This window comes from Prionailurus bengalensis, chromosome B1 (genome assembly GCF_016509475.1).
Source record: "Prionailurus bengalensis isolate Pbe53 chromosome B1, Fcat_Pben_1.1_paternal_pri, whole genome shotgun sequence".
Taxonomy (NCBI): domain Eukaryota; kingdom Metazoa; phylum Chordata; class Mammalia; order Carnivora; family Felidae; genus Prionailurus; species Prionailurus bengalensis.
This window is the reverse complement of record NC_057344.1, coordinates 85780188-85804839: the sequence shown is the minus strand read 5'-3', so window position 1 is coordinate 85804839 and position 24652 is coordinate 85780188. Positions and strand designations below refer to the sequence as shown.

General features: G+C 42.1%; 1 protein-coding gene across 2 annotated transcripts in view; it reads right to left on the bottom strand.

The window, feature by feature from the left end:
• The window catches only part of TBC1D9 (TBC1 domain family member 9), a 115237-nt gene extending 91958 nt beyond the window's left edge, over positions 1-23279 (bottom strand). The window contains exon 1 of one of the 2 annotated variants that reach the window (XM_043568297.1): positions 22135-23279. In XM_043568297.1, the coding sequence (XP_043424232.1) occupies positions 22135-22264 (130 nt within the window). In that variant the 5' untranslated portion in view covers positions 22265-23279. The remainder of the gene's footprint in view (positions 1-22134) is intronic. The other variant, XM_043568306.1, reaches the window with a different exon arrangement.
• Between the last annotated feature and the right edge of the window lie 1373 nt (positions 23280-24652).

Here is a 24652-nt window from a genome sequence, read left to right as displayed (position 1 = left end):
TCTGACATTTAGCCGGTCACCAAGACTAAAGCTAAAACAAGTAGAATTTACTGGACTTAAGTTAATAAAGAATGTAAGGTGGTAAACACTTTGCCATTAAATAGTACAGTGCTTATAAAGGTCACTGGCTATATACTTCAGGCACATTCTTTTCATACCAAGTTCAACATCAGTCCGGAATGTTGGCCACCATCCAATCTAAGGGGGAAAGGAAACAAGTTTCTCTCGAGTTCAGGCAGTTTCTGAGCTACATGAAGGTTTGTATTTATTTATTTTACTTTAAATGGGGAGAAAGTTAACATTCTGCCAAAGTTCTGCCAAATTAAATTCGATTAATTTAAGTTACCATTTTAGAAAAGGTGGGGGGCGCCTGGGTGGCGCAGTCGTTTGAGCGTCCGACTTCAGCCAGGTCACGATCTTGCGGTCCGGGAGTTCGAGCCCCGCGTCAGGCTCTGGGCCGATGGCTCGGAGCCTGGAGCCTATTTCCGATTCTGTGTCTCCCTCTCTCTCTGCCCCTCCCCCGTTCATGCTCTGTCTCTCTCTGTCCCCCCAAAAATAAATAAACGTTGAAAAAAAAAGTTTAAGAAAAGGTGGGAATCTGTTTCCTCTAATGAAAATTTAGGCATATGTAATGCAAATAAATGGGAGTGTTTACTGCCATTCTGGGTTCCATACCAGATTCTGCTGGCACTGCTTTGTTCCCCTTTGTACCTTCCTCCTTCTTGCATTTTCTCTATGTCACAGTCCTCATTCACCACAGCTATGGAAGTGCCATTAACTGGCAGCCTCCTGGCTCTCTCTGTTGACAACAGAGACCACACAGTGAAACCACCTCAGGGGATTTCAGAAAGTAAAGCCCTCATAAAAGCAACAAGGGTGAGAGCTAATTTGCTCTCCCCCTAAGATGTTAGGGATATGCATGATTTGAACAAATTCCCGGTTTTAATGAGATTTAACTACTGCCAGAAGATTCAGATGATTTGGAAATATGCATGTGGAATATGCATTCAACCATATTCCCTATTTCATCTTGTCCATCACAACAGCCAAGGACCCACGGAAGGCACCAGGGAAGGTGATGACTTCTATCCTATGGAAAAAGCTGTACTTTTCCTTCCTCCTGGTTTTCAAAGTAGAATAAAAAAAAAAAAAAAGAATGATGCAATAGGATTTTCTCCTTTACCATGTTCCTTTGGAAAAGTCTCCCTTTTGAGCAATGATTTCATTTGGGATTTGAGCAAACACTCTGTTGTGGAGGGATAACATCACTGACTTGCCCAGACACTTTGTTGTGACATCTATGGGGCCAAAAATCTGTGTTCATGAGCGGCAGAGATTATGTCTTCCTCCAGATAGACTCCTGGGTACTTTTGACAGAAAAAAACATTCACCCACTTGGTGTCTTCCCATAACTTCACAGAGCTTCACCCTTTAATCCCACTCTTAGTGGAGGCACTAAAAGGCTTTGTCTGAGTGTTCTTTTTTAAATATTTATTTTAAATTTTTTAAATGTTTATTTATTTTTGAGGGGGGGGAGGGGCAGAGAGAGAGGGAGACACAGAATCTGAAGCAAGCTCCAGGCTCTAAAACTGTCAGCATAGAGCCTGAGGCAGGGCTCGAACCCACAAACTGTATATCATGACCTGAGCTGAAGTCGGATGTTTAACCGACTGAGCCACCCAGGAGCCCCTGAGTGTTCAATTCTTGACTTGATTAGCAAGGCTCCTTAGGTCTCTCATGAGTGGCTCTCCCTCATCAGACCACTCTGACAATTAACGCCTCTCCTGCAGCCTGGTGTGTGCGAGCTGGCCACTGTGAGAACAAGGGCAGCTGGTCAGGAAGAAGGCCTCCACTCTGAGCTGTTGGAATCAGGCAAAATCAAATAATGGATCTGATGGCACTGTCTACCTGAGACATCAACAAGAAATAGGACATGCATCTTGCTTGCACACCAAAGAAAGCCAGCAACACACAACGGTAAGGAGCTGAGCACCTCAGGTGGCAAATGCGAGTGATGGGTACTCTCCACCCCACAACGGAGAACACTGCAGACAGGCAGTGAAACAATCACTGTCCACCCTGAATAGGCTTTGAACTGCTTTTCTAAACTATCAATCAAGCAGTACTTGCCTGTCCTCAATGAACTCCAGCTAAATGACAGCTATCCTTGATCCAAAAAGGGCCAGCCACATTCTTACCCAGACCATGGGGCCACTTAAACTTGCTTTTGAGGTTCCAGAAATGCAAAGGGAAAAGGAGGTGGGCTGCAGGGTGTTCCAGCAGGTGGACTCAAGGCCTGGGTTCACATACCCCCAGCTCAAGCACTGACTGGCTGAGTGACCTTAGGCTCAATCCCCTCCACCAAAAAGTAGGGATAATGGTAAGTGATACTCTGGGGGCTGTTGTGATGGTCAAAAAAAGAGTGCCAGACTCTCAGTAAGTATTCAACTGGTATGACGCATTGTCATTATTATTATTAGGATCATGAATTATTATGAGGAGTCTCACTGCCCAAATCTAGACATTTCTTTCTGACTAACCCATTTAAAAAAAAAAAAAAAAACGAAAACAAAAACCAAGCCTTTGAAATCACCAGAGTGATTGATTTATAAGAGGATAAATGGTTTGCAAGCTGCCGCCTGTTTCGTGGAAGACGACCCGGTCTAAAACCCAGTGCAACCAACCTCACAGCAAAACAAAACCAAGCTAGACATCTGCCAAGTACCTCAGTGCATCCAGATTCACAATTCGTCTGATCTTAGTGAAAATCCCGAAGAGCGGTTCTCTTTCTCACCTCATACCTGTATGAAAAAGTTGAAATTGGCAGCATCGGGCCACAAAGCCAAGTTTACTTCTTATTCCAAAACCTCTCTTTGCACTACACCATGAAGCGAAAATGTTTCTTAACTGGTGCTCTGGAGCTCAAGGCTGAATCCAGCAAGAAACATGGCTACTTTGAGCTCCCATTTCTTCCTGGTAATGGAAACCATCTACTAATGAATGGAGTTGAGTGCCATGGGGTGAAGCCCCCCATCCTCATTCCCCATCCTGTAACTCCTCTTAATCACAGCCATGACTTGCTGTGCTCTTGCTAGGTTCCGAGTGCCGTCCTCAATGCTTTCCATTCATAAATGTAAACAACCCCACTACAAGTACTACTTTTACCCTTATTTTCAAGATGAGAAGACTGAGGCAGGGAAATGCAATTTTTCCCAAATCACACCAGCTTGGAAGTGAGAAGTGGATTTCAAACTCAAGTGCAGGGCAGTTCTGTGTCTCTGAGCAATGTATGCATTGCAAACAGGGATCCGGATAAGAGGAATGGGTGGTGAAGTCTAGCCCCAGTCAGCCCTGGGGGGGGGGGGGGGGGGAGGGGCGAGGGGAGGGGGCTGCTGTGCCTTCCCAGCAACACAGCTCCGAAGGGACACCTTTTGCTAAGTGCACAAGGCCCGGCCTAGGAAGCAGCTTCAAAGCCATCCTCTTAAACACAAGCCCATACTCTTAAACACTACACCATTGTCCCTAAGGGGAGTACCAGTTGAAAATATAAACTCAAAAGAGCACTGACGAATGTATGAATAATGTATAATAAGTAATGGGCTCTAAGTTATTAAAGGGGAATGGGACTTAGGGGTATGGGGTAGATTATACCTTAATCTTTTCCAGCTGACTTCCAGGACAGCAAGTCTCCATGGTCAATGGCTTATCCTTGTTAGACACTTCTCATAGGTCTTGTTTGGAAAGAAAACCAAACACTAACAGGTATCTTTGTACAGCTACAAATTTATTCAGTTATGCAAATATGTTGTGCCTAGACACTAATATAAGATGTCTCAAATACAAGAAGGTTTTTGGGAAATCTGAACACCTTTCCCAATTAGGACATTGTTATTGTTTATTCACTCATGACCCCCAAGTTCTTTTTTATTTATTTATTTATTTTTTAAATTTTTTTTTCAACGTTTTTATTTATTTTTGGGACAGAGAGAGACAGAGCATGAACGGGGGAGGGGCAGAGAGAGAGGGAGACACAGAATCAGAAACAGGCTCCAGGCTCTGAGCCATCAGCCCAGAGCCCGACGCGGGGCTCGAACTCACAGACGGCGAGATCGTGACCTGGCTGAAGTTGGGCGCTCAACCGACTGCGCCACCCAGGCGCCCCCATGACCCCCAAGTTCTAAACAAAACATTGCTCAGTTCCCATCTCAACTCACTAAGTGTTTATTTCATTAGCTGAAATAAAATCGCATCTTGGTCAGGTAACACCATCACCAGTTAAAACTGGTTTCAATACAGAATTCAAGTCTTTCCAGAGCTGTTCATATCACAGGACATAACCCTCCCCCAAGCCCCAGAATTCCCTCACTGTTACCAGGAAACCAGATTTTCTATGGAAAGTGTGATTATTTGAATCAGCAACACTTTGGAGTAAATTTCAAAGCTGCTGAATAAATAGCAGGGAACGAACATTCTTACTGGCACATTCCAACCAACAGCATCTATTTGTAAATTATAATAATAGGCATCATGGTGAAATTGTACACTACAACTGCCAGTGTAAATAACAGCCTGTGGCTAGCTATCTGGACAGGGTACAGACTCGCCAATCTGCCCCAGTCCCATCACTCACTGTCTCCCTGACACTGGGGATGAGGCCAGTTTCCACTTACCACCTTGCACTCAGAAAAAACTACAATCGTTATTCACAGTAATGAAATGTATCTCGATAATCATAAACTACATCTCTATTAAAGCTGGAAAAACAAAAAAACAGGCTGAGAGGGCTATATGTTTCAAAATGTTGGGGACAAGGTATTTCTTTGTGCAACAGAGAATATTCTGAAGTGTTTAACATTTTAAAAACTGACCTTTACTGTATAGGCAGTATCCTTTCCCTCCTTTCTCACTCCCCTTCAAGAATCATTATTGGAGTTTAAAATGCCAGGAGTTAGGGGTGCCTGGGTGGCTCAGTTGGTTAAGCCTCTGAGTCTTGATTTCAGCTCAGGTCCTGATCTCACAGTACATGAGATCAAGCCCCATGTTGAACTCTGTGTTGACAGTGTGGAGCCTGCTTGGGATTCTCTCTCTCTCTCTCTCTCTCTCTCTCTCTCTCTCTCAACCTCTCTCTGGCCCTCCTCCTACTCCTAGGGGCATGCTCATTCTCTCTCTCAAAATAAATGAATAAACTTTAAAAAATAATTAAAATGCCAGGAGTTATTAAACATCCAGGTACTAATCCCTCCTTTATTTAGCTGGTGTCAAGATCAGACTTGCCTGGGAAAACAAAAAGTCTTCCCAGAGAAATTTCTCTTTCTGAGAGATGTTTCCTAGATCCTTCTGGGGTTTTTCAGAGATTCAAAGTTTGATATCTCTTAATGCCTGGATCTTCATTTTCGCTGTCAAATTTCAGCAAACAACTCAACAACTTTAAACTAAATAATACTAAATTCTTCCTACGTGCATTTACACATTCATTTCCATAAACCCAGATTCTCCCTGATTGTACCTAGGCAACCTGAACAAAGGACCACCTAAGAACGCATAGGCAGGCTTCCTCTCCATTTCCCACTTTGACTGTCCCGGAATGAAATCATAACCAGGTACATGGAAATGTATCACGGAGTGTGTGATGTGAAAATAATGCACTATCTACTCTCAAGGAAATAAGGAATAGCCGGCCAGTTTCACTTAGATTTAAAAAGTAAATGGCCTGGGACGCCTGGGTGACTCAGTCCGTTAAGTGCCAGACTTCAGCTCAGGTCATAATCTCACAGTTCCTGGGTTCAAGCCCCACATCAGGCTCTGTGCTGACAGCTCAGAGCCTGGAGCCAGTTTTGGATCCTGTGTCTCCCTCTCTCTCTGCCCCTCCCCCCGCCACCCTGTCTCTCTCAAAAATAAATGAACGTTAAAAAAAAAAAATTGAAAAAGTAAAGGGACTGACAATTTGCCATCCCAGTTACTGAAAGCAGACATTTTCTTTTCTTTTCTTTTTCCTTTCTCTTCTCTTCTTTCCTCCCTCCCTTTCCTTCCTTCTTTCAAATGAACGTGTGCTCCTGTGGGCAAGCCTGTCTTATTGTGCACTGTTTTTAATTGGTGCATGCTGTCGCTATGCTAGCTGATGGCTTGCCAGGAGATATGCGATATCACCGCTGCAGTTTCCCTGATTTGGCTGAGATGATGAAGGATACTCCGGTAAGAGAGGACTTCCTTGGAAATACAAAATCCCGATAGCCTATTAAAATTGACCAGTGCTTTTGGCTTCCAAGGCACTTTCAGTTTCTCATTTGGCCCTCACAATGAACGTGTGAGGTGGTTAGGGGGGGATCATCCCCATTTTCAGATGGAAAACAGTCCCAAAGAAGTTAAGAATCATGGCCACACATTTAAGAGACAGCACTTCTGGGTCTCCTTCCATTCCAGAAATCCCTTTCAGATAGCAACCACCAAAAATGTTGAAACTCTTACGCTACAGATATAATTCACAACAAATGATAGATACAGAATTTCTTTTTATCAAATTCTTTCTTTGTGCCATAAACAATCTCAATCGGGAGAGATATTCTCTGTGACATTTACATTCTATTTGAAAGACATTTCCAAGGCCCTTTCAGATATGATTATCCTCATTTCCTAAGCTTTTTGAAAATACTCTCTCCCATTCTTCTCCCATTCCACATTAGGGATCCTTTTTTTTTTAATTTTTTTTTTAATGTTTATTTATTTTTGAGACAGAGAAAGACAGAGCATGAACGGGGGAGGGTCAGAGAGAGGGAGACACAGAATCTGAAACAGGCTCCAGGCTCTGAGCTGTCAGCACAGAGCCTGACTCGGGGCTTGAACTCAAGGACCGCGAGATCATGACCTGAGCCGAAGTCGGCCGCTTAACCGACTGAGCCACCCAGGCGCCCCTAGGGATCCTTTAAGACAAGGATCTAGTTAGTGAATAAGAACAAGGAAAAGAAAGTATTCGTCTAAAGACTTTAACAATCCTGTGCTCTTCCTCTAAACTTTGAAAATGTGGGTTATAAACACATCAGAAATTGAAACCTGCAAGAGGCTTCTAAAAGCACACATGCTAAAGTTCAGCAAAGCTGTAACATTCAACTGTATACAGTCCCAGTGACAAACTGAAATGTCCACAAAACACGAAAACAGTAAAGAGGTGCCCTCTAACACCCAAAGTTTCTACTGGCGCTAAGAAAGGGGAGACAGACCACGGCACATTACAGATACTCCTATCAAGGGTACAGCCTAAGTTATTTTAGTTGTGGAAAAATCATAGGGTGTTTGTTTGGTCAAACACATCCTGAGGTTAGCATCATATAGACAAAATTAGCAGGGCTTCAAAAAGAAACTTGCATTTTATAATGTGTGAATCTTTTCAAAAACAAAATGACATGAGGCCTTTATGAAGCTCCATGGAATGTGCCACGAAGATGGGGTTGCCAGAAGAGGGGAAAGAGGCTTTTATCCCGGATAGAGTGAGGAAGAAGGCGACAGGGGGCTCAGATAAACAGATGAGAGCAGATAAATGGTTAAAGTCAGAGGGCGGATGGCACCCTCTTCCTAAAGATCACAGGTTACAGTCAGGCAATAATCTCAGGACGTGACTGAGAGACAAGAGGTGGTCCAGCTGCAAAACAGCTTCCTATCTTGCAGGAAATAGGAAGAAAGAGGGGTTTGCAGTTCTTATTCTGAGGATCAGCCTTCTGGCAGTTAAGTGAACTGGAGTGCAAGGTCTGTAATGATTAGCCATGCCATCTGCTCAGATCTGCACAACGACAGGCTGATAGCTGAGTTTTAGAGAGCGAAAGGGAAATGTCAACTCACTGTTCTGTATTTAGACTCCATTCCTCTCTCCACTCACCTGTAGAGAAGGAGAACTCGTAAGGGAAAAACAGGGGAGTTGTCTGTGAGACCTGTGTGCCCCACATTACGGAGCATCCCAGACAGGGCTGCCTGACAGGAGCATCTACAGGGAAGGAACGGCCAGCACCCTCCCTCTCTGCCCCCTCCCCCACGCCACACACCCACCCCTCGGGTCTTCCCCACCAGGAGACACTGAGAGCTATAGTTGAAGGGTCCCACACCGGGGTATCGGGATCCCAGTAAAAGGAACACCAGCATTTTAAACACTGTATTCAAAGACAGTGATGTATTACTATTCCTTAAACAATATATAGCAACAGAATTACCTGGAAATGGCATAAGGCTTCTTACACTTTATAGTATTGCTGGTATAAGCAACAACAATATGTTTCTGAAAATCGCTTTGGTGCAAAATTCACCGTTGAGAAAGGCAAGACTCTAGGGTATTAGCTCTTCATTTATTTGATTCACAATCACTTTGAGTAGCTAATGGAACTGGTGGAGTCTCAGCCCTAGAAAAATACACATTCCTAATGAATTCCATAAGTTTAGTATATGATTTCCGGCCATTCAAGGACCTCCTGAAATCCCCACCAGCTTAAGTATCTCTAAAAGACAAGAAAAAGGCTGAGGAGTATTATCCGATAAAAAAAACTCCGTAATATTTTGATATCCACAAAGAGAAAAGTAGATACCAAATAAAGAAAATCTTTATGACATTTGACACAAATTACATTAACAAAAAGCCAATGCTGTATGTCAAGTTCACATTTCTCCTCCTCGGTGGCCATAATTTGTTTTGAGATTGACCTCATTCACAGTCAACATGGATACTGGTCTTCGCGGAATATTCATTCATATAAACAGGCTCTGCCCTTGTCTGGTCCTCCACCCAAAGGTTCAATGCTTCTTGACTGTACAACCTGGAATGGACGGCTCCATATTGTTGTCCCAAAGACAGCTGACTAGGAAAATGGAAATGAGAAAAGTTTGGAAACCTTTTTCCAAAGGAAAATCCAGAGCTGGTGTTTGGCTTTCCACCCGGATGTACACAGTCACTTAAGCATAACCCTTGAGAGCCGCTAGGCAATGATGTCACAACCCAGGAGTGCAGCCTTGCTCCACCTATTCCCTTCATTTCCACACTCAACACTGCATATCTAAGACCGGGGCTGGCTCACTTTGCCCCGGTTCCTCTAGCTTTCCAAAGGATGCATTCCATTTTCAGCATCCTCTCTCCTTTTTTATTATCTCCCTTCTCCCTTTCCAAATTCAACCAAACTCAAGTACAAATCCAAGCTCTGTCAGTAGCAGGGTTCCTCAAGTAAGATACTTAACTTCTCAAAGCATTCAGTTTCCTCATCTATCATAGAGGGAATATCTAACCTACGGGGTTGCTACGAAAATCAAATTTGTGACATACGGTGAAGTTCTCAGCAGAATGCCTAAACCACAGAAGGATTTCAGTGAATATTAGCTTCTCTGCCTTTAAATTTTATGACATTTGTAAAATTAATAAAAAATATATATGAATCAAGTGTTAATTAAAAAGCATGACCACAATAACAATGCTTTGAAATTTAGCTTTAGGCCACAAAGCTCTGAAATCTTATGAAGATGTTTTTAGAAATAGTGTATTTTAGGGGCGCCTGGGTGGCACAGTTGGTTAAGCATCCGACTTCAGCCAGGTCACGATCTCGCGGTCCGTGAGTTCAAGCCCCGCGTCAGGCTCTGGGCTGATGGCTCAGAGCCTGGAGCCTGTTTCCGATTCTGTGTCTCCCTCTCTCTCTGCCCCTCCCCCGTTCATGCTCTGTCTCTCTCTGTCCCAAAAATAAATAAACGTTGAAAAAAAAAATTAAAAATAAAAAAAAGAAATAGTGTATTTTATATTATTTACTACAGGAATAGATAAGTAAATGTTATAAAATGCCAGTGGAATGAAAGACAGTAAATGAATTCATGATTTTTTCTTTTTATGCTTTAATTAAAGAGTCCAAATATAAGTCTGTTAAATCCTGCTTATTTTTATTAAAGACTACCTTGTTTCCTAGGTTAACACAAAGCTTTAAAAAAGTCATTGGTACTCTTGCGATGTAAATAGTTTTCCTTATTAAGAAGTATTACACGCAGGTAATCTAGAAGAAAACTAAATGAGACCAACAGAGTTCACTTTTTGTTGTTCAGAGTGTAAACGGAGATCTGGTCCATAAAGTTGGAATTGACCTTCCCTCCAGCAAGTACTTACTTGCCCAGCGAGGCTGTGAACAATGCAGCTGAGAGGGAGAGTGCATTTCACAGACCTCAACTCTTGGACTAGACAGTCACCCACCTAGCTTTGTGCTTCTAGGATCCACACAGAGTGAAACAGTTGATTCATCTAAATGACAGCTTCTAATGCAGATCTCCAGAGGAGAGTCAGAAGAACCTTAATGGAACCGTTCCTTGAATGGATCTCACACTAGGAAACCTAGCTCTCTTGAAAGGACAGGTAAATAACCTAACAGCAGAAGTGTGAAAGGAGATTTGAAGCAAGCTAGAAGCCAGTGGCAATTTCAGAACACCTTTAAAAATGACTGGCCTATCCTCTGAGCTCTCTAGAATGTATATACATCTGACAGGAAGGGAAAACAATGAGGAAAGTAGATTAAGGACTTCTTCACCATTCTCTCTGGTTTAACCATTAGAACCCACGTTTCCAAATTACAAATTCCTGGTTAACTAATCAACTATATATACATATAAAGAGAAAAGATGGCTCCTCTCTGCCTCCCACCCCAGTCTTGTCCCTAGACTGTCAGAGAGAATCATTTGTGCAAGGAGAGAGGAGGGAAGAAGGACCGAGGAGAGAGAGAAGGGTGGGAGACAGTACTACGCTTCCTGGCAGAGCTCTTAAAATGTGCCTGTCCACGAAGGGAAGGGGGAGAGAGAGGGAGGAAAAAAGGCCGGCATGTAGAAACAATTTAAAGTTGCCGATCACAAATTACCTTTTCAAAAAAAAATTACCATCTTCCAAAAACCCTGACTATGCCTTAACCTTTTTAAGTGGCCTAAATATTAGACAGTTATCCATTTGCTTTAACAGCACCCTTTGAAAAATGTAATGTCTCTGTAAACTGCAGACTCTTCAGCAGCTCACACACTGGTGTGAATTAGTTCCCAGTCAGCAGCCTTCTAACACCTACTGGAGATCATCGCAGGGGTAGAACAATGATGGGCCATCATCTAGGAATGGCTCTTTATGCTTCCTGTACTTTACATAACTTAACTCGTAGAATCTTCTTAACAGACGCTAAAGGATTATTAAGCCATCTTATATAAGGAAATCAAGCTCAGAAAGGAAGAGAAACTTCCCAAATCATATCTCTTGATAATAGATGGGGCTGGGATTTGAATCCTGTGGTCTGCTTCCCCAGGGAAGGACTGGAAAAGACCAACGCCCAGTCAGGCAGGTAGTGAACACAAAGAAGTTGTGCAAAGAGCAATCCTGGTGGTTTTCTAACTTGCCTGTGGCATCCCTTAGGCTCCACTGCGCCTTGAAGCCTGCCTGGCCTTTAGTCTCCAAGACCCAGAACTCAAGGTGCTACCTACCACAGCCGTTGGTGTAAGCTGCCTAGTTCCAAAAGACAAAACAGGCTTTTGTGGGCCAGCATAGGAACCATCCCACAATGTAGAACCTCATCTCTTCAAAGAGGAATGCTTTTGCACTGCTGATGTCAAGGCAAACTAGTGCAGCCACTCTGGAAAACAGTATGGAGGTGCCTCAAAACTTAAAAACAGAACCACCCTATGACCCAGCAATTGCACTACTAGGTATTTACCCAAAGGATACAAAAATACAGATTTGAAGGGGTACTTGCACCCCAAAGTTTATAGTAGTGCTATCGACAATAGTCAAAGTATGGAAAGAGCCCAAATGTCCATCAACTGATGAATGGATAAAGAAGATATGGTGTATATATAATGGAATATCCATGATCAAAAAGAATGAAATCTTGCCATTTGCAACAACAGAGATGGACCTAGAGGGTATTATGCTAAGCGAAATGAGTCAGAGAAAGACAAATATCATATGATTTCACTCAAATGTGGAAGTTAAGAAACAAAACATATGAACACAGGGGAAGGGAAGGAAAAATAAGACAAAAACGTAGAGGGAGACAAACCATAAGAGACTCTGACATAGAACAAACTGAGGGTTGCTGGTGGGGTGCTGGGTGGGGGTAAGAGCCAACTGGGCAATGGGCATTAAGGAGGGCACTTGTTGGGATGAGCACTGGGTGTTATATGTAAGTGATGAATCACTAAATTCTATTTCTGAAATCATTATTACACTGTATGTTAACTAACTTGGATTTAAATTAAAATCAACAACAACCACAAAAAATTACATTAAAAAAAAAAAAGAACCTGATCTCTTCATAAAGTGGGAATCCTGTACAAGACAGCAAAGAGGAAAGTATATTCAGTGTCCCTAGAACAGGAGGTCAGTCACATCCCTGTAAATTTATGAAAGGAATCTTGGGAATAAATATTCCCCTCTCTACCTTTTTTTTTTTAAAGTTTATTCATTTATCTGTCTATTTAAGTAATCTCTGCCCCTAATGTGAGCCTCACACTCATGACCCAGAGATCAGGAATCACCCGTTCTTCTCACTGAGCCAGCCAGGTGCCACCCCCAGTACCCTTTCAGACCAGTTTACAAAAACCCAGAAGACCACCTCAAAAGCCACCTCAAATCCTACGTAAATTACATGCATTCACTCTTCAACTTCTTTGCAGAATAGGGTAAAGTCTCAGGACAAACTGGAATGGGTGATTAAATCATTCTGTGGATGAAATGCTCTTAAAGTTCGTAATAACAAGTAGATGGGAAAGAATTCATGGAACAAGCAAGAAATATCTGCTTTTGTCTAATCAAGCTCCTTGCTAGTAGCACTTGTTATGTATTATGAGCCAACCCCATACATCACTATAGAGGACTGCCCATCCCAACACAGAATCACCAGTTACGACATTAAACTTCGTTAGGAACTAAAACAAGTTTTACTTGCTTATGTATAATTAATCCACAAAGAAAAACGTCTACTGCTGCATGGAACCAGTAACTTTGTCGACACAGTACTTACAAATTAGCAAGGTGAAAGCATTTACCCTAAAAGCAGGCACCTGTTAGGTGAGGGCTTAAAGAGCATTCTCTCACCACTGGGAGTTCTTTGTTCATGTAGGGGAGGAAAATTTTTCCTTGACTCTCTTAGGATCACTGGCTGGATCTGAAAACCAAACTGATGACGATAACAGGAGAAAAACACCAATTTTACTGAATTTGTGCATGTACAAGGAGGCCTTCCTAAGAGAATAAAAAGGGGTGCCTGGGTGGCTCAGTCGGTTAAGCCTCTGACTCTTGGTTTTAGCTCAGGTCATGATCTATTGGTTTTTGGGTTCAAGTGCTGCATGGGGCTCCGCAATGATGGTGCAGAGCAGCCTGCTTGGGATTCTCTCTCTTCCCCTCCCCTGATCACAAGCTTGCGCCCTCTCCCTCTCTCCCTCAAAAATAAATAAACTTAAAAAACAAAAAACAAAAAAACCCTAAGAAAATAAAGAAATAAAGAAGTGGCCAGAGCAGGAAGCTTTGATACCCTTTAGTCAAAGAAACAATACTTTGTGAAACACTGACAAGAAAAAGGGGTTTTGGCTAGGAGTAATGCAATTAGAGCTAGATAGTCCTCATTTTCCTTAACTAGATAGAAAGATAAGGGTTAGTTTAACAAGGTTTGTTGACAGATTCCTCTGGTGCCTCTCTGGGCTGATAAGAGTAGGTCTCCAGTAAAAGGAGAATTTATTTCCCACCTTTAGGCAGAAAAGGGAGAGCTTTTTCCATGTTTACTGCTTCTTAATTGCTTCCAGCTCAAAATAATTTCTAAGTCAAAGAGGCATATTTCTGGGTAACAATCTGGTTTCCTTTATCGGTTAGCAAATGGAGCATTTCCCTAGTTGTGAAGGTCTTCATGTGATGCAAAGAGTCCAATTCCTGGACAGTCTAGTGCTGAATCGCCAATGGAAACAATCTGAGAGCCCTGGTCTGCACTAATATCATCTCCATGCCTCTGTTCTTAGCTCTCCCAAATTTATTCATACAGGTTTGATCACTAGGTTAGTAATGAAGGGCTCAGCAAGAGAATCCTGCCTTTTCCTTCTTGTGTATCTTTATAAAGTTCAGCCCTCCAAACAGCTGGTACTCAAACACATTTCTGACAGAATAGCTTATGGTGTATATTACACTTCTGATTGCGTGTGATGAGAAATTGCGTTGATCTCTTGGTGACATCCTCCAACCGGAAGCATGTATGTTCTTAATTTGCCGGGGATCCACGGAATTCCCGAAATTGTGTGAAAATTTTGGGGGTGTTTTCATTTTTCTGGAGATAGAGTCAATAGCTTTTAATAGACTCTCAAGGAGGATAGTAAGGAAAATAAGGATAGTCCACACCATTATAATTAGTCTTGTAAAGAAAAATAAATAGATACAAAATCTAATAGGCCCTTAACTTATTAGCTGTGAGACCTATGGCAAGTCATGCGATCTCTCTAACATCTTACTTTCTTTTTTCTATAAAATGGGGATAATAATAGCAGCCATCTTAAATGGTATGTAAGGTAATTTGCTACTGAGGCCTATACAAAAGGGATAAAATACACTTTAAAATATCAAAAAATTAAAAAAATAGAAATGACTTCACTTAGAAAAGAGAACAGCTCAGAGAGAAGAGCTCTATTTTGGCAGCTCTTATTTTGGGAGGCATTTGCCTCTTCGAGAAAGGGCTACGGAGTGGCTGAAAGTCAGGATGTGCTTTTAACAGAATCAGAGAATATGAAGACAAGGACAGGAATCAGTGTCAAACAGGTAGGGAAGCGATGATGCTCCAGTCTCTTTGCTTTGGGACCTTCAAGACCTACAACCTAATCGTAAGTGTGAATCTAAGTAGGCAAAACCACTCAGGGTAAAGCTCAGTTTTGAAGCATATCAATACCTAAAACTAAAGTGAGTTGGGTTTGCAATTGGCAGGAAAAAAAAAAAATTCTCTCCTATATCATCTTCTATTTCAGATTACTTCTGCAAAGTAGAAGTACAATGTCCAGTACGTAATCAAAAGTAGCCAGGTACACAGGATGACATAACAGCATGAGCAAAAACCGGGAGAAACAAGAAACAACAAAACAAACCCACTTGGGCTCAAGATATTGGAGTGAACAGAGACTATAAAATAACTATGCTAGCCATGCTTAAGACAGATTTTTAAAAATGTTGAGTTTTGATATATAACTGGAATTTATAAAAATTAGTGAAATGGAAATTTTAGAATTGAAAAAGTTATTCAGAATGGGCAGGCTTAACAGACTAAATGTAGTTAAAGAGATCGAACATTAAAACACAGACCAAAAGAAAATAACCAAAGTGAAGCAAGTAAAAATCAGAAGGTAACAGACATAGAAGATACAATGAGAAGATCTGATATACATGTAATGGGTGTGCCAGAAAAGAAGACGAAGTGAATGAGGGAAAAGCAATATTTACAGCAACAGTGGATGCAAAGTTTACAAAACCATTGAAACAAGTCCTTTACACCAAGCAGGATTTTTAAAAATTCACAAATAGCTGGATCATAGTAAAACCTCAGAAAACCAAAATCAAAGAGAAAACCTTAAAGGCAGCTGGAGAAAAAGACATGTTACTATTACCCACAAAGGAATAACAATTCAGAGTGACAGTTTACTCCTAAATAAATAAATAAATACATAGTCAACCAGAAGTAAGTAAATAAAATGGTAAATCCGAACACTATCTTAAACATGTAGAAAGTCAGAAGCAAATTAACATAGTAAATGGTAAATCAGACAATACCTAAACCTTGCTTACGAAAATATTACTGCCAACCATTCAAAACACAAACATCCTTCAGGAATGAAAGTAGGATGAAGACATTTTCAGACATAAAAAACAGAAAATTTCTCAGGAGCAGGGTCTCACTAAGAGAAACAGAAAAGGACTTTTTTCAGACAGTAGAAAAATGATTCCAGAAACGAACACAAAAATGGAAGAAGAAAGTACAAAACAACTGTAAACGTATGTGGAAATGTAACTGAATACAGACTTTTAAAAATAGTAGTAATTGGGGCACCTGGGTGGCTCAGTGGGTTAAGCATCAGACTCTTGATTTCCGCTCAGGTCATGACCTCAGGTTCATGAGTTCGAGCCCCACATAGGGCTCTGCACTGACAGCTTGCTTGCAGTTCTCTGTCTCCCTCACTCTCTGCCCATCCCATGCTCATGCTCTTTCTCTCTCCCTCAAAAGTAAATAAACATTAAAAAATAATAATAAAAATAGTAGTAGTAGTAATAAAAATAGTAGTAATTATATGTTCTAGTGTTAAAATATATAAGGAATTAAAATATATTAAAACAATAGCATATAAGTTGGGGGTCAGGGGATAAATGGAGTTAAAGTACCCTTTTGTTACTGTGTTATCTGGGAAAAGATTAAAAGTACCAATTTAAAAAAATAAAATAAAATGAAAGTACCAATGAACAGTATACTTTGATAAATCAAGAATGCATTAAAATCTCCAGAGTAATCACTATAAGAATAGTGAAATGAATATAAAGCTTCTTCTAGCTAACAGAGGCTTAAAAATGTAATCATTAAAAAAAAAAAAAAATCCCATATCCTACCGAAAGGCAAGGAAGAAAAAATAGAGTAGAGAAAAAAAAAAAAAAAAGAAAAAAGAAAAAAAAGAAAGCACTTAATAAGATAGTAGAGTTAAACCCAAGTCACATGTACATTGACTAAATAATCCAATTAGGAGGCAAAAATTTTCAAGCAGAATTAGGGACAAAAAATCAACTCTGTTATTTATAAAATGCACATCTAAAATATATACCACTGTATATCCTACAGACACTAAAATTATGGGAATATTATTCACAAATTTATGCCAACATATTTGAAAATCCTGATGAAAAAGATAAGTCCTAGAAATAGATTATAAAACTGACAATAAAAGAAAATTTTAAATTATTTGAATAGTTGTCATACCATTCAACAAACCCATGAATAAAAGTTCAAGGCTGGATTGCCTCACCAGAGAATGTTGCCAAACATGTCAGGATGAAATAATACTGCTATCACACAAACATCTGTAGAAAATTGAACAAAGTGAGCTCTCTCCAACTTATTTTTTAAAAGTAGTATAATGGTGATACCAAATTTGACAAGAATGTTATGAAAAAGAAAAATTACAGGCCAATACTACCAATTCATAAGGATGCAAAATTCCTAAATAAAAGGTGAGCAAGTGACACTAATAAACACATAAAAAAGATAATATAGCACAGCCAAGCTGGATTATTTTCATATATGCAAATTTGGTTAAGCACTTGGAAGTCAATTAATGTAAGTCACTACACTAACAGAATAAAAGAGAAAAATCATATGGTTGCCTCAACAGATGTAGGAAAGCATTTGAAAAAATTCATCATCCATATTTAGTTAAAAATTTTTGGCAAAAGAGAAATAAGAACTCCCTTAAAATGAAAAAAAATTATCTACAAAACCACCATATGTTGAGTCTTTCTTTTGAGACCTGGAAAAAGAAGGGGACATGTACAATCAACACATTATTCAACACTATATAATTTGCCTGTACAAAAAAGGCTTAGAAAAAAATTGTAAAAGCATAAAAATTAGAAAAAAATAAAACTGTCAATATTCTTAGAGGATATGACTGTGTATGTGGAAAATGCAAAAGAATCTATAGATACATTACTATAATTCATTTCATAAGTTAGCTAAGTTCTGGATACAAGGTCAATATAAAACCACAACAACTATATTTCTAGAGGTCAACAAAAAGAATTAGAAAATGAAATTTAAAATTTGTTTTTAATGCTTATTATTTATTTTTGAGAGAGAGAGAGAGAGACAGAGAGAGACAGAGCACAAGTGGGGGATGGGCAGAGAGAGAGGGAGGCACAGAATTCTAAGCAGACTCCAGGCTCCAAGTAAGTGGTCAGCACAGAGCCTGACGCAGGGCTCGAGCTCACAAACCATGAGATCCTGACCTGAGCCGAAGTTGGACACTTAACTGACTGAGTCACCCAGGCTCCCTTGAAAATGAAATTTTAAAAAGATACAATATACAATAGGTGAAAAAATATGAAATATCTACTAATAAATCTAATAAAATATGTGTAATCCCTCTACACAGAAAACTATGAAACATCATTGAGAGAAATTTTAAAGGATCTAAATAAATAGAAGAACATACTATGTTCATGGACCAGAAGACTTGATATTATAAAGATATTAATTTTGCCCAAAGTTATTGATAGACACAATGCAACTGCAATTGAAATCCCAACAGTTTAAATCTTTGTTGCTGTTGTTGTTTTGTTTTGGTGGAACTTTAATAAGTTGATTCTAAGATGTTGTGTAAATGCAAAAGACAAAGATAGCCAAGAAACTCTTAAAAAATAAAAGGAACAAGATAAGAGTACTTGATCAAATGAATATAAACTCTTATTATAAAACTAAAGTGTGGTACTGGTGCAAGAATATTCTAGTAGACAAAAAGAATAGACTAGAGTGCCCAAGCAAATCAATTGTCACATGTGTGAGCATTGAGTCATGATCAATGTAGCTTTACAGAGCAGTGGAAACAGAATAGACTTACCAATAAATCATGCTGGGGCAACTGGATGTCCATACACATTTAAAAAAAATAAACCTTGACCACTATCTCACACAATATGCAAAAATTAATTCCCAGTGAATCGTAAATATAAATGTAGGGGTTAGGGGCACCTGGGTGACTCACTCGGTTAAGCGCCCAACTTTGGCTCAAGTCATGACCTCATGGTTCACAAGTTTGAGCCCTAAGACCAGCTCTGTGCTGACAACTGGGTGGCTCAGTTGGTTAAGCATCCGACTTCAGCTCAGGTCATGATCTCGCGGTCCAGGAGTTCGAGACCCGCATCAGGCTCTGTGCTGACAGCTCAGAGCCTGGAGCCTGTTTCAGATTCTGTGTCTCCCTCTCTCTCTGACCCTCCCCCATTCATGCTGTCTCTCCCTGTCTCAAAAATAAATAAACGTTAAAACGTTAAAAAACGTTAAAAAAAAATTAAAAAAAAAAAAAAACTTCTTTGCCTGAGAACCTATGTATATTGCCTGGAATTGGGAAGAAAATAGCTTAATTAAAAAAAAAAAAAAAAGCAGAGCGCTGGATGACTCAGTTAAGTGTCTGACTCTTGATTTCAGCTCAGGTCATGATCTCACCGTCATGAGATCAAGCCCAGCAGCTGACAGCATGGAGCCTGCTTGGGATTCTTCTTTCCCCGCTCTCTGCCCCTCCCCCACTGGTTCTCTCTCCCTCTCTCTCTCAAAATAAATAAGTAAACTTAAAAAAAAAAAAAAAAGCAAGTGTCTTCACTATGACCCATTATTTTTATAGCTTTTGCACTACTATCTTACCAAGGACTATGGACCACTGAGTACTCCTGGCCACTTCCTACTGAGCAAGTTTCCCCCTCATCATCCTATGACCATCATCCATTTAAGGACTGGACAATGGTGCACTGGCCCAGATAATGCACACTATATAATGGTCCTGAGATCCTCCAGAAAATTTCCGATAATTGACGCCCAACACTTGGTCTTCCCTCCCTCCTCACAGGCTAATTTTTTTCTTTCTTCAGTTCTCAGCTCAGGTGTCACTTCTTCAGGGAAACTTGCCTTGCTCCCATTTCCATCCTCTTTTTCTGAGTGGAGTGACCAACATCATGCTCCTTTCCTTTCGATGTTAGTACTGGTCATTCTCAGTCTGCCCCCACCTCCCAGATCCATCCCTGGGAGGCTGATCCCTTGGGACTAGATCACCAGGACATCCTATCCACCTGGCTTCTCTTGGGTTCTACTGATGAAAGGCAATGGCAGGAGCTGGCAGGGTAAGAGGAGAGAAATCAGGCATGTCCTTTCCACTTCCTTTTTGCTGTGCTCTGTGTTTCTGGGGAGGCTGCGTCTCCAGAGGCCCAAAGCTCCTCCTGCCTGGCTCCAGCTCATAAGGCTTCCAGGAACCTCATTCCTGCCTCCTAGGATGGTAACACCCCCCCACCACTGTGTCTTTCACTGGTTCTGGTAACCCTGCCCCCACCTTTCTAAGTTGTCTTTTCAAGAAACTCTTCATCTGAACTAGGTTTGATTCTGTTTTCTGCTGGGACCCTGTGGATTGGCAATTTTATATTAATTTTTATGATTATTTAATAAACACTTGTCTACTCCACAAGGCTGTGAGCTTCTTGACTGGCACTTCAGGCACTACCAACAAATGTTTGTTAAATGATTTAGTACGTTAATGAATGCATGAAGGAACTCACATTAGGATCCAAATATACTATACATAGTACAAGGATTTCTAAAATGTCCCTGCTACCTTTAACGTGGTACCAATCTATCAGAGCAGACATTTTTCCTATGTTAGTTGAAAAGAGCTTTAGTTGGCAGTAATATTTTTACTCATGATGATAATCTCAATTATTCTTGCAGTAAGTGCAATAATGACAATTTTCCAATTAAAAAGATGTAACTTTCTTTCTGAAGTGAGTTATCAATAATGAGATTCCAAGCAGGCTATGGTTACTTACATCTCTAAGAGTCAGTAGGAACATAATAAAAATATTAACTAGGAAAAGAAGGTTCTGCGTCTCCGAATCTTTCATAATCTATTGCAAATGACTCTAGAAAATAAATACTACATAGTAGTTACACGGGATAGGACAGTTAGCCTCAGATAGGAAATGTTCTTTGTTAATATAATAAACCATCTACTTTATATTGTTGTTTTAGGTTTAAAAAAGGACAATCTGAGCTGATCCCAGTTTTAGATACGCAAGCTACATATTAGCGTATATAGTTAGACAACTTCTACAAAATGAACTGGAAAATTCTGACTCTAGGCCACTAATCAGAATTTCCAGAACAGGGTCTGGAGCTCTGCATATTGCCTTCTCTTTCATGGCAGAAAATGTATAGAAAAATCAGGTTAGCCATAGGCCATACCATATACTAGCAAGATCCTTCAAACCAATATATGCCATAAAATGTGCCACTTGAATTTTAATCTTGAGAAAACCAGCCTGTAAACTACAATCTCAACTAAATACGTACCACATCGGGAATTTTTAGTTCATAGCACGGCATTTTGAAAGCCACAATTTAGCCAGCATGCAAACTCCCAGAGGGTGATAGATTTTGGACTCTGAAGAGGTCAAGGTTCATCTCTTTTCTGCAATCTCTTTCCTGGTTAAACCTCTCCCTTCTATTTCTCCAACTAACTTCTTCACTGTAAAAAGTATCCCAGTTCTCTTCGTTCTAATCACCATGGGGAGGGGAAGGTCCAATTTCTCCAGTATGGTATGAGTTCAAGATTATTGGTCACCTCCCAGCAAGCAAACTCGTGAGTTAATGACGAAGACCTTTCTAATAGGGCACTACTTGGGATATTGGTCTGATTTTATAATCCCGAAATGATAAGGCATGGTTTCAGTAATAGTTACAGTATTAATAACACCTTGTGAGGGGGTTCGGGTAAGTGACTGAGTTAAACTAGTTAAAATGCAGTTACAGCGCTAATTCGTTTCACAATCAGGTAACTTGCTTTCTTAGGTCTTATTAGGTGCAACAACAACAACAACAATATCCTTTTTCCTTATTCATTCTCTTCAGTCATAACTAATCTAGGAAATGACCACACCAGTCTCTTACTGATTGCTTCCCTGAAAACAAAAGAGCATTTTATACCTGATCCTGCCATGATGAGTAAAGTGAATGAAGTCAAAATGAACCATCTTTTGCCTCTCTTGCCCATATATAAAACGATAATTTTTAAGGAGGGTGGGGAGGTAGGAAGAAGTGCTGCATTTAATTCATAAGGGCTGCTCCCCCCCCACCCTCCCCCACCTCCAATCTCATCAACATCACCCACCTAGGGGGCACCCGGTACTTGAAGGGCCCCATAGCCTGACAGGGTCAGAGAAGAATCATCTCTTTCACAGACTGAAAAATCAGGACTCCTAAGGTCTTCCGCTCACCAAAGTGGGGCGGGTCGCCCGGCCCCGGGGGACCGGGCGGCGTCCCGGGCGCCCGCAGCCTAGGGCCTCGGGCGGCGCCGCAGCGCTCCCGGCCCCTCCCGCAGGGACTGGCCGCCGGTCCTTACCCGCTAGTCCGCCGCCGCCGCCTCCATCGCCCGCGTGCCCCTTCCTCCGCTGCAGGATGAAGTAGGGGTTGGCCCTCTCCGTGATCCACAGCGCGTTGGCCAGCAGCACCTCTTCGGGGTTCACCCACATGTTCCCGGGCGCCGCGGGCGGACGCACAATGGGCCCGCGGGTCAGGTCCTGCACACACCGGCGCGCACAGGCGCGCACTCCCGGGCACACGCGCGCCCTCCCGCCCGCTAGGTGCGGCGGCGAAGAGCGACTTCACCAGGCGGCGGTCCGCGGAGGCCGGGCCACAACAAAGCCCCCGCGGGCGGCCGGGGAGGACGGCGAGGACGCGGGTGCGGCGAGCAGCATCCTCCCCGCGGCGGCGCCGCCCCCCGCGAGCCCGCGGCCGCAGACGCCCAGGCCCGCCGCCCCGCAGCCCGGCTCCGGCCCACGGCGGCGCGAGGAGCGGGAGGAGGAGGAGGAGGAGGAGGAAGAGGAGCGGGAGGAGGAGGAAGTGGTGGCGCTCAGTCCCGGGATCCGGATCGGCGGCGGCGAGCAGGGCTGCGGGAGCCTGCAGCCGACACGGCCCCGCGGCGAGCGCCGAGCTGGGCTGGGGCGCGGCTGCTACAGCAGCACCTAGCCGAGCTCCAGATCTCCTCAGTCTCTAGCCGCTCCGCGCCCTCGAGGTCACCGCGCGGTAACGCTCCGCGTCGGGGCCACTCGCACCTGCGGCGAAGCCCCGCTTGCAGCTGGAAGGACGCTCCGGACACTGCGAATGAATGACGCCAGCGCGGCTCACTTAGAGCGGGCCCGAGTGACACCAGTTTCCGCGGACGCGGGTCCTCCGCGGGCTCCGAGCGCTGAGCCCGGCTGCTGTGGCGGGCTTTGGGGGAACCTTCTGGGGACCGTGGGCCAAGCGCTCGGCCCCACGCCCATCTCAGCGGGGAGGACGCTGCCAGCCTCCGTGTGTGTGTGTGTGTGTGTGTGTGTGTGTGTGTGTGTGCGCGTGTGTGTGCGCGCGCGCTGTATGTTTATGGTTGACGCTCTGTGGGCTAGCGCCACCCCTCTTCCCAGGAAATAAGTGTTTCAAGGTTCCAGACTTGGAGCTAGATACCGGGTCGGAAGTGGACGCAGCCAATGGTTGTCCGTGTTTTTGTTTCCTGCATCCCAGGGCAAGTCATGCGCTAAACTTGTCACCGCCTGTAACCCCTCCCCCTCCCCATTGCATTGTAATTAAAGTGGCCCAGCTAAGTGCATTACATCACTTCTTTCCTTGACCTGTGGGGCATGAGCAGTAGCGAAGTTGGAAGCAGCCCAAGAGCTTAGGCCAACTAATTCACACTACAGCCGTTCCTATTTCAGGCATTTGGAGCTCCGAGGACCAGGAATGCCAGAATTCACGGATATATTCACATTTAATAGATGGAATAAAAAAAAATTTTTTTTAATCATTGAATTCAGAGACACAACAAAGACCAGCTTAACCGACTGAGCCACCCAGACCCCCCCCAACCCCAACAAAGACACGCTTTATCGCTAGATGGTTTTTGCATTCCCCCAATACTTCAAGACCTGTGATCACAGCCCATCTACCTATATATCTGGTGACCTTTTTTCACTCTTTTTTACACCTAGGAGATCTGCAGATAGCTAGTTTAGCAAAAAGAGGCTCTACTTCCTAGATGATGGGAATTTACCAAAGCTCTGCTTTGTTGTGGAAGTTGGATAGTCCTAGACTTATCTTTTCCAAGTGAGCAAAGCATTCAGATAAGACTTTCTTGTGTGGACTTGAGCTTTTTTGCTTATGTAGCTCTCATCTGTACTGCTGAATTCCTTCAAATGGCAAAGTGAATGTATCCCAGCCATTTTAACACAGGCCGCCTCTGTGCTGTTGGTTTCCTCCCCAGTGAACTCTGATGGAATGGAAGTGTCTCTTTACCTTATCACATCGCCTGATCTTCTGCCTCTTCAGGAAACATACCAGACCTCTAGGTATTTGTGGAAACTTCACATATTTAACAGAGACTCGAAAATCTCACTTGGTATCTTTGGCCATAGCACATCACCTTTACTAGTAGAATCAATTGCAAGTCAAACACAATAAACATTAAGACTGCAAATCATACATATGCAAAAGTTTAATAATATATTTATATAACTTCTAATGTTTTGAAGTGCTTCCATAAAAATTCCTTCATTTTGTGTAATTAGCATTTTTTAAAAGTCTAAGTGCCTTCATATTGTCTTTTAGAATGTCGTCATCATACTGCTCAAAGTTGTGACTTGATAGCTCTACCCTAACCCTAACCCTAGCGTAGCATTCTGTATTGATAGGTACCAAAGTGCTATTTACTTATGATTCATGGGTTCATTCACTCACTCATTCATTCGACATGTAGTTATTGAATGCCTACTATACTGTAGGCCCTGGGGATAAGAAGTGAACAAACCATATAAAAATCCTTGCCTTCATGAAGATTAAATGTAAAATTAACAATAAAAACCAAAACAAATTTACAAAAACTTGTTTTG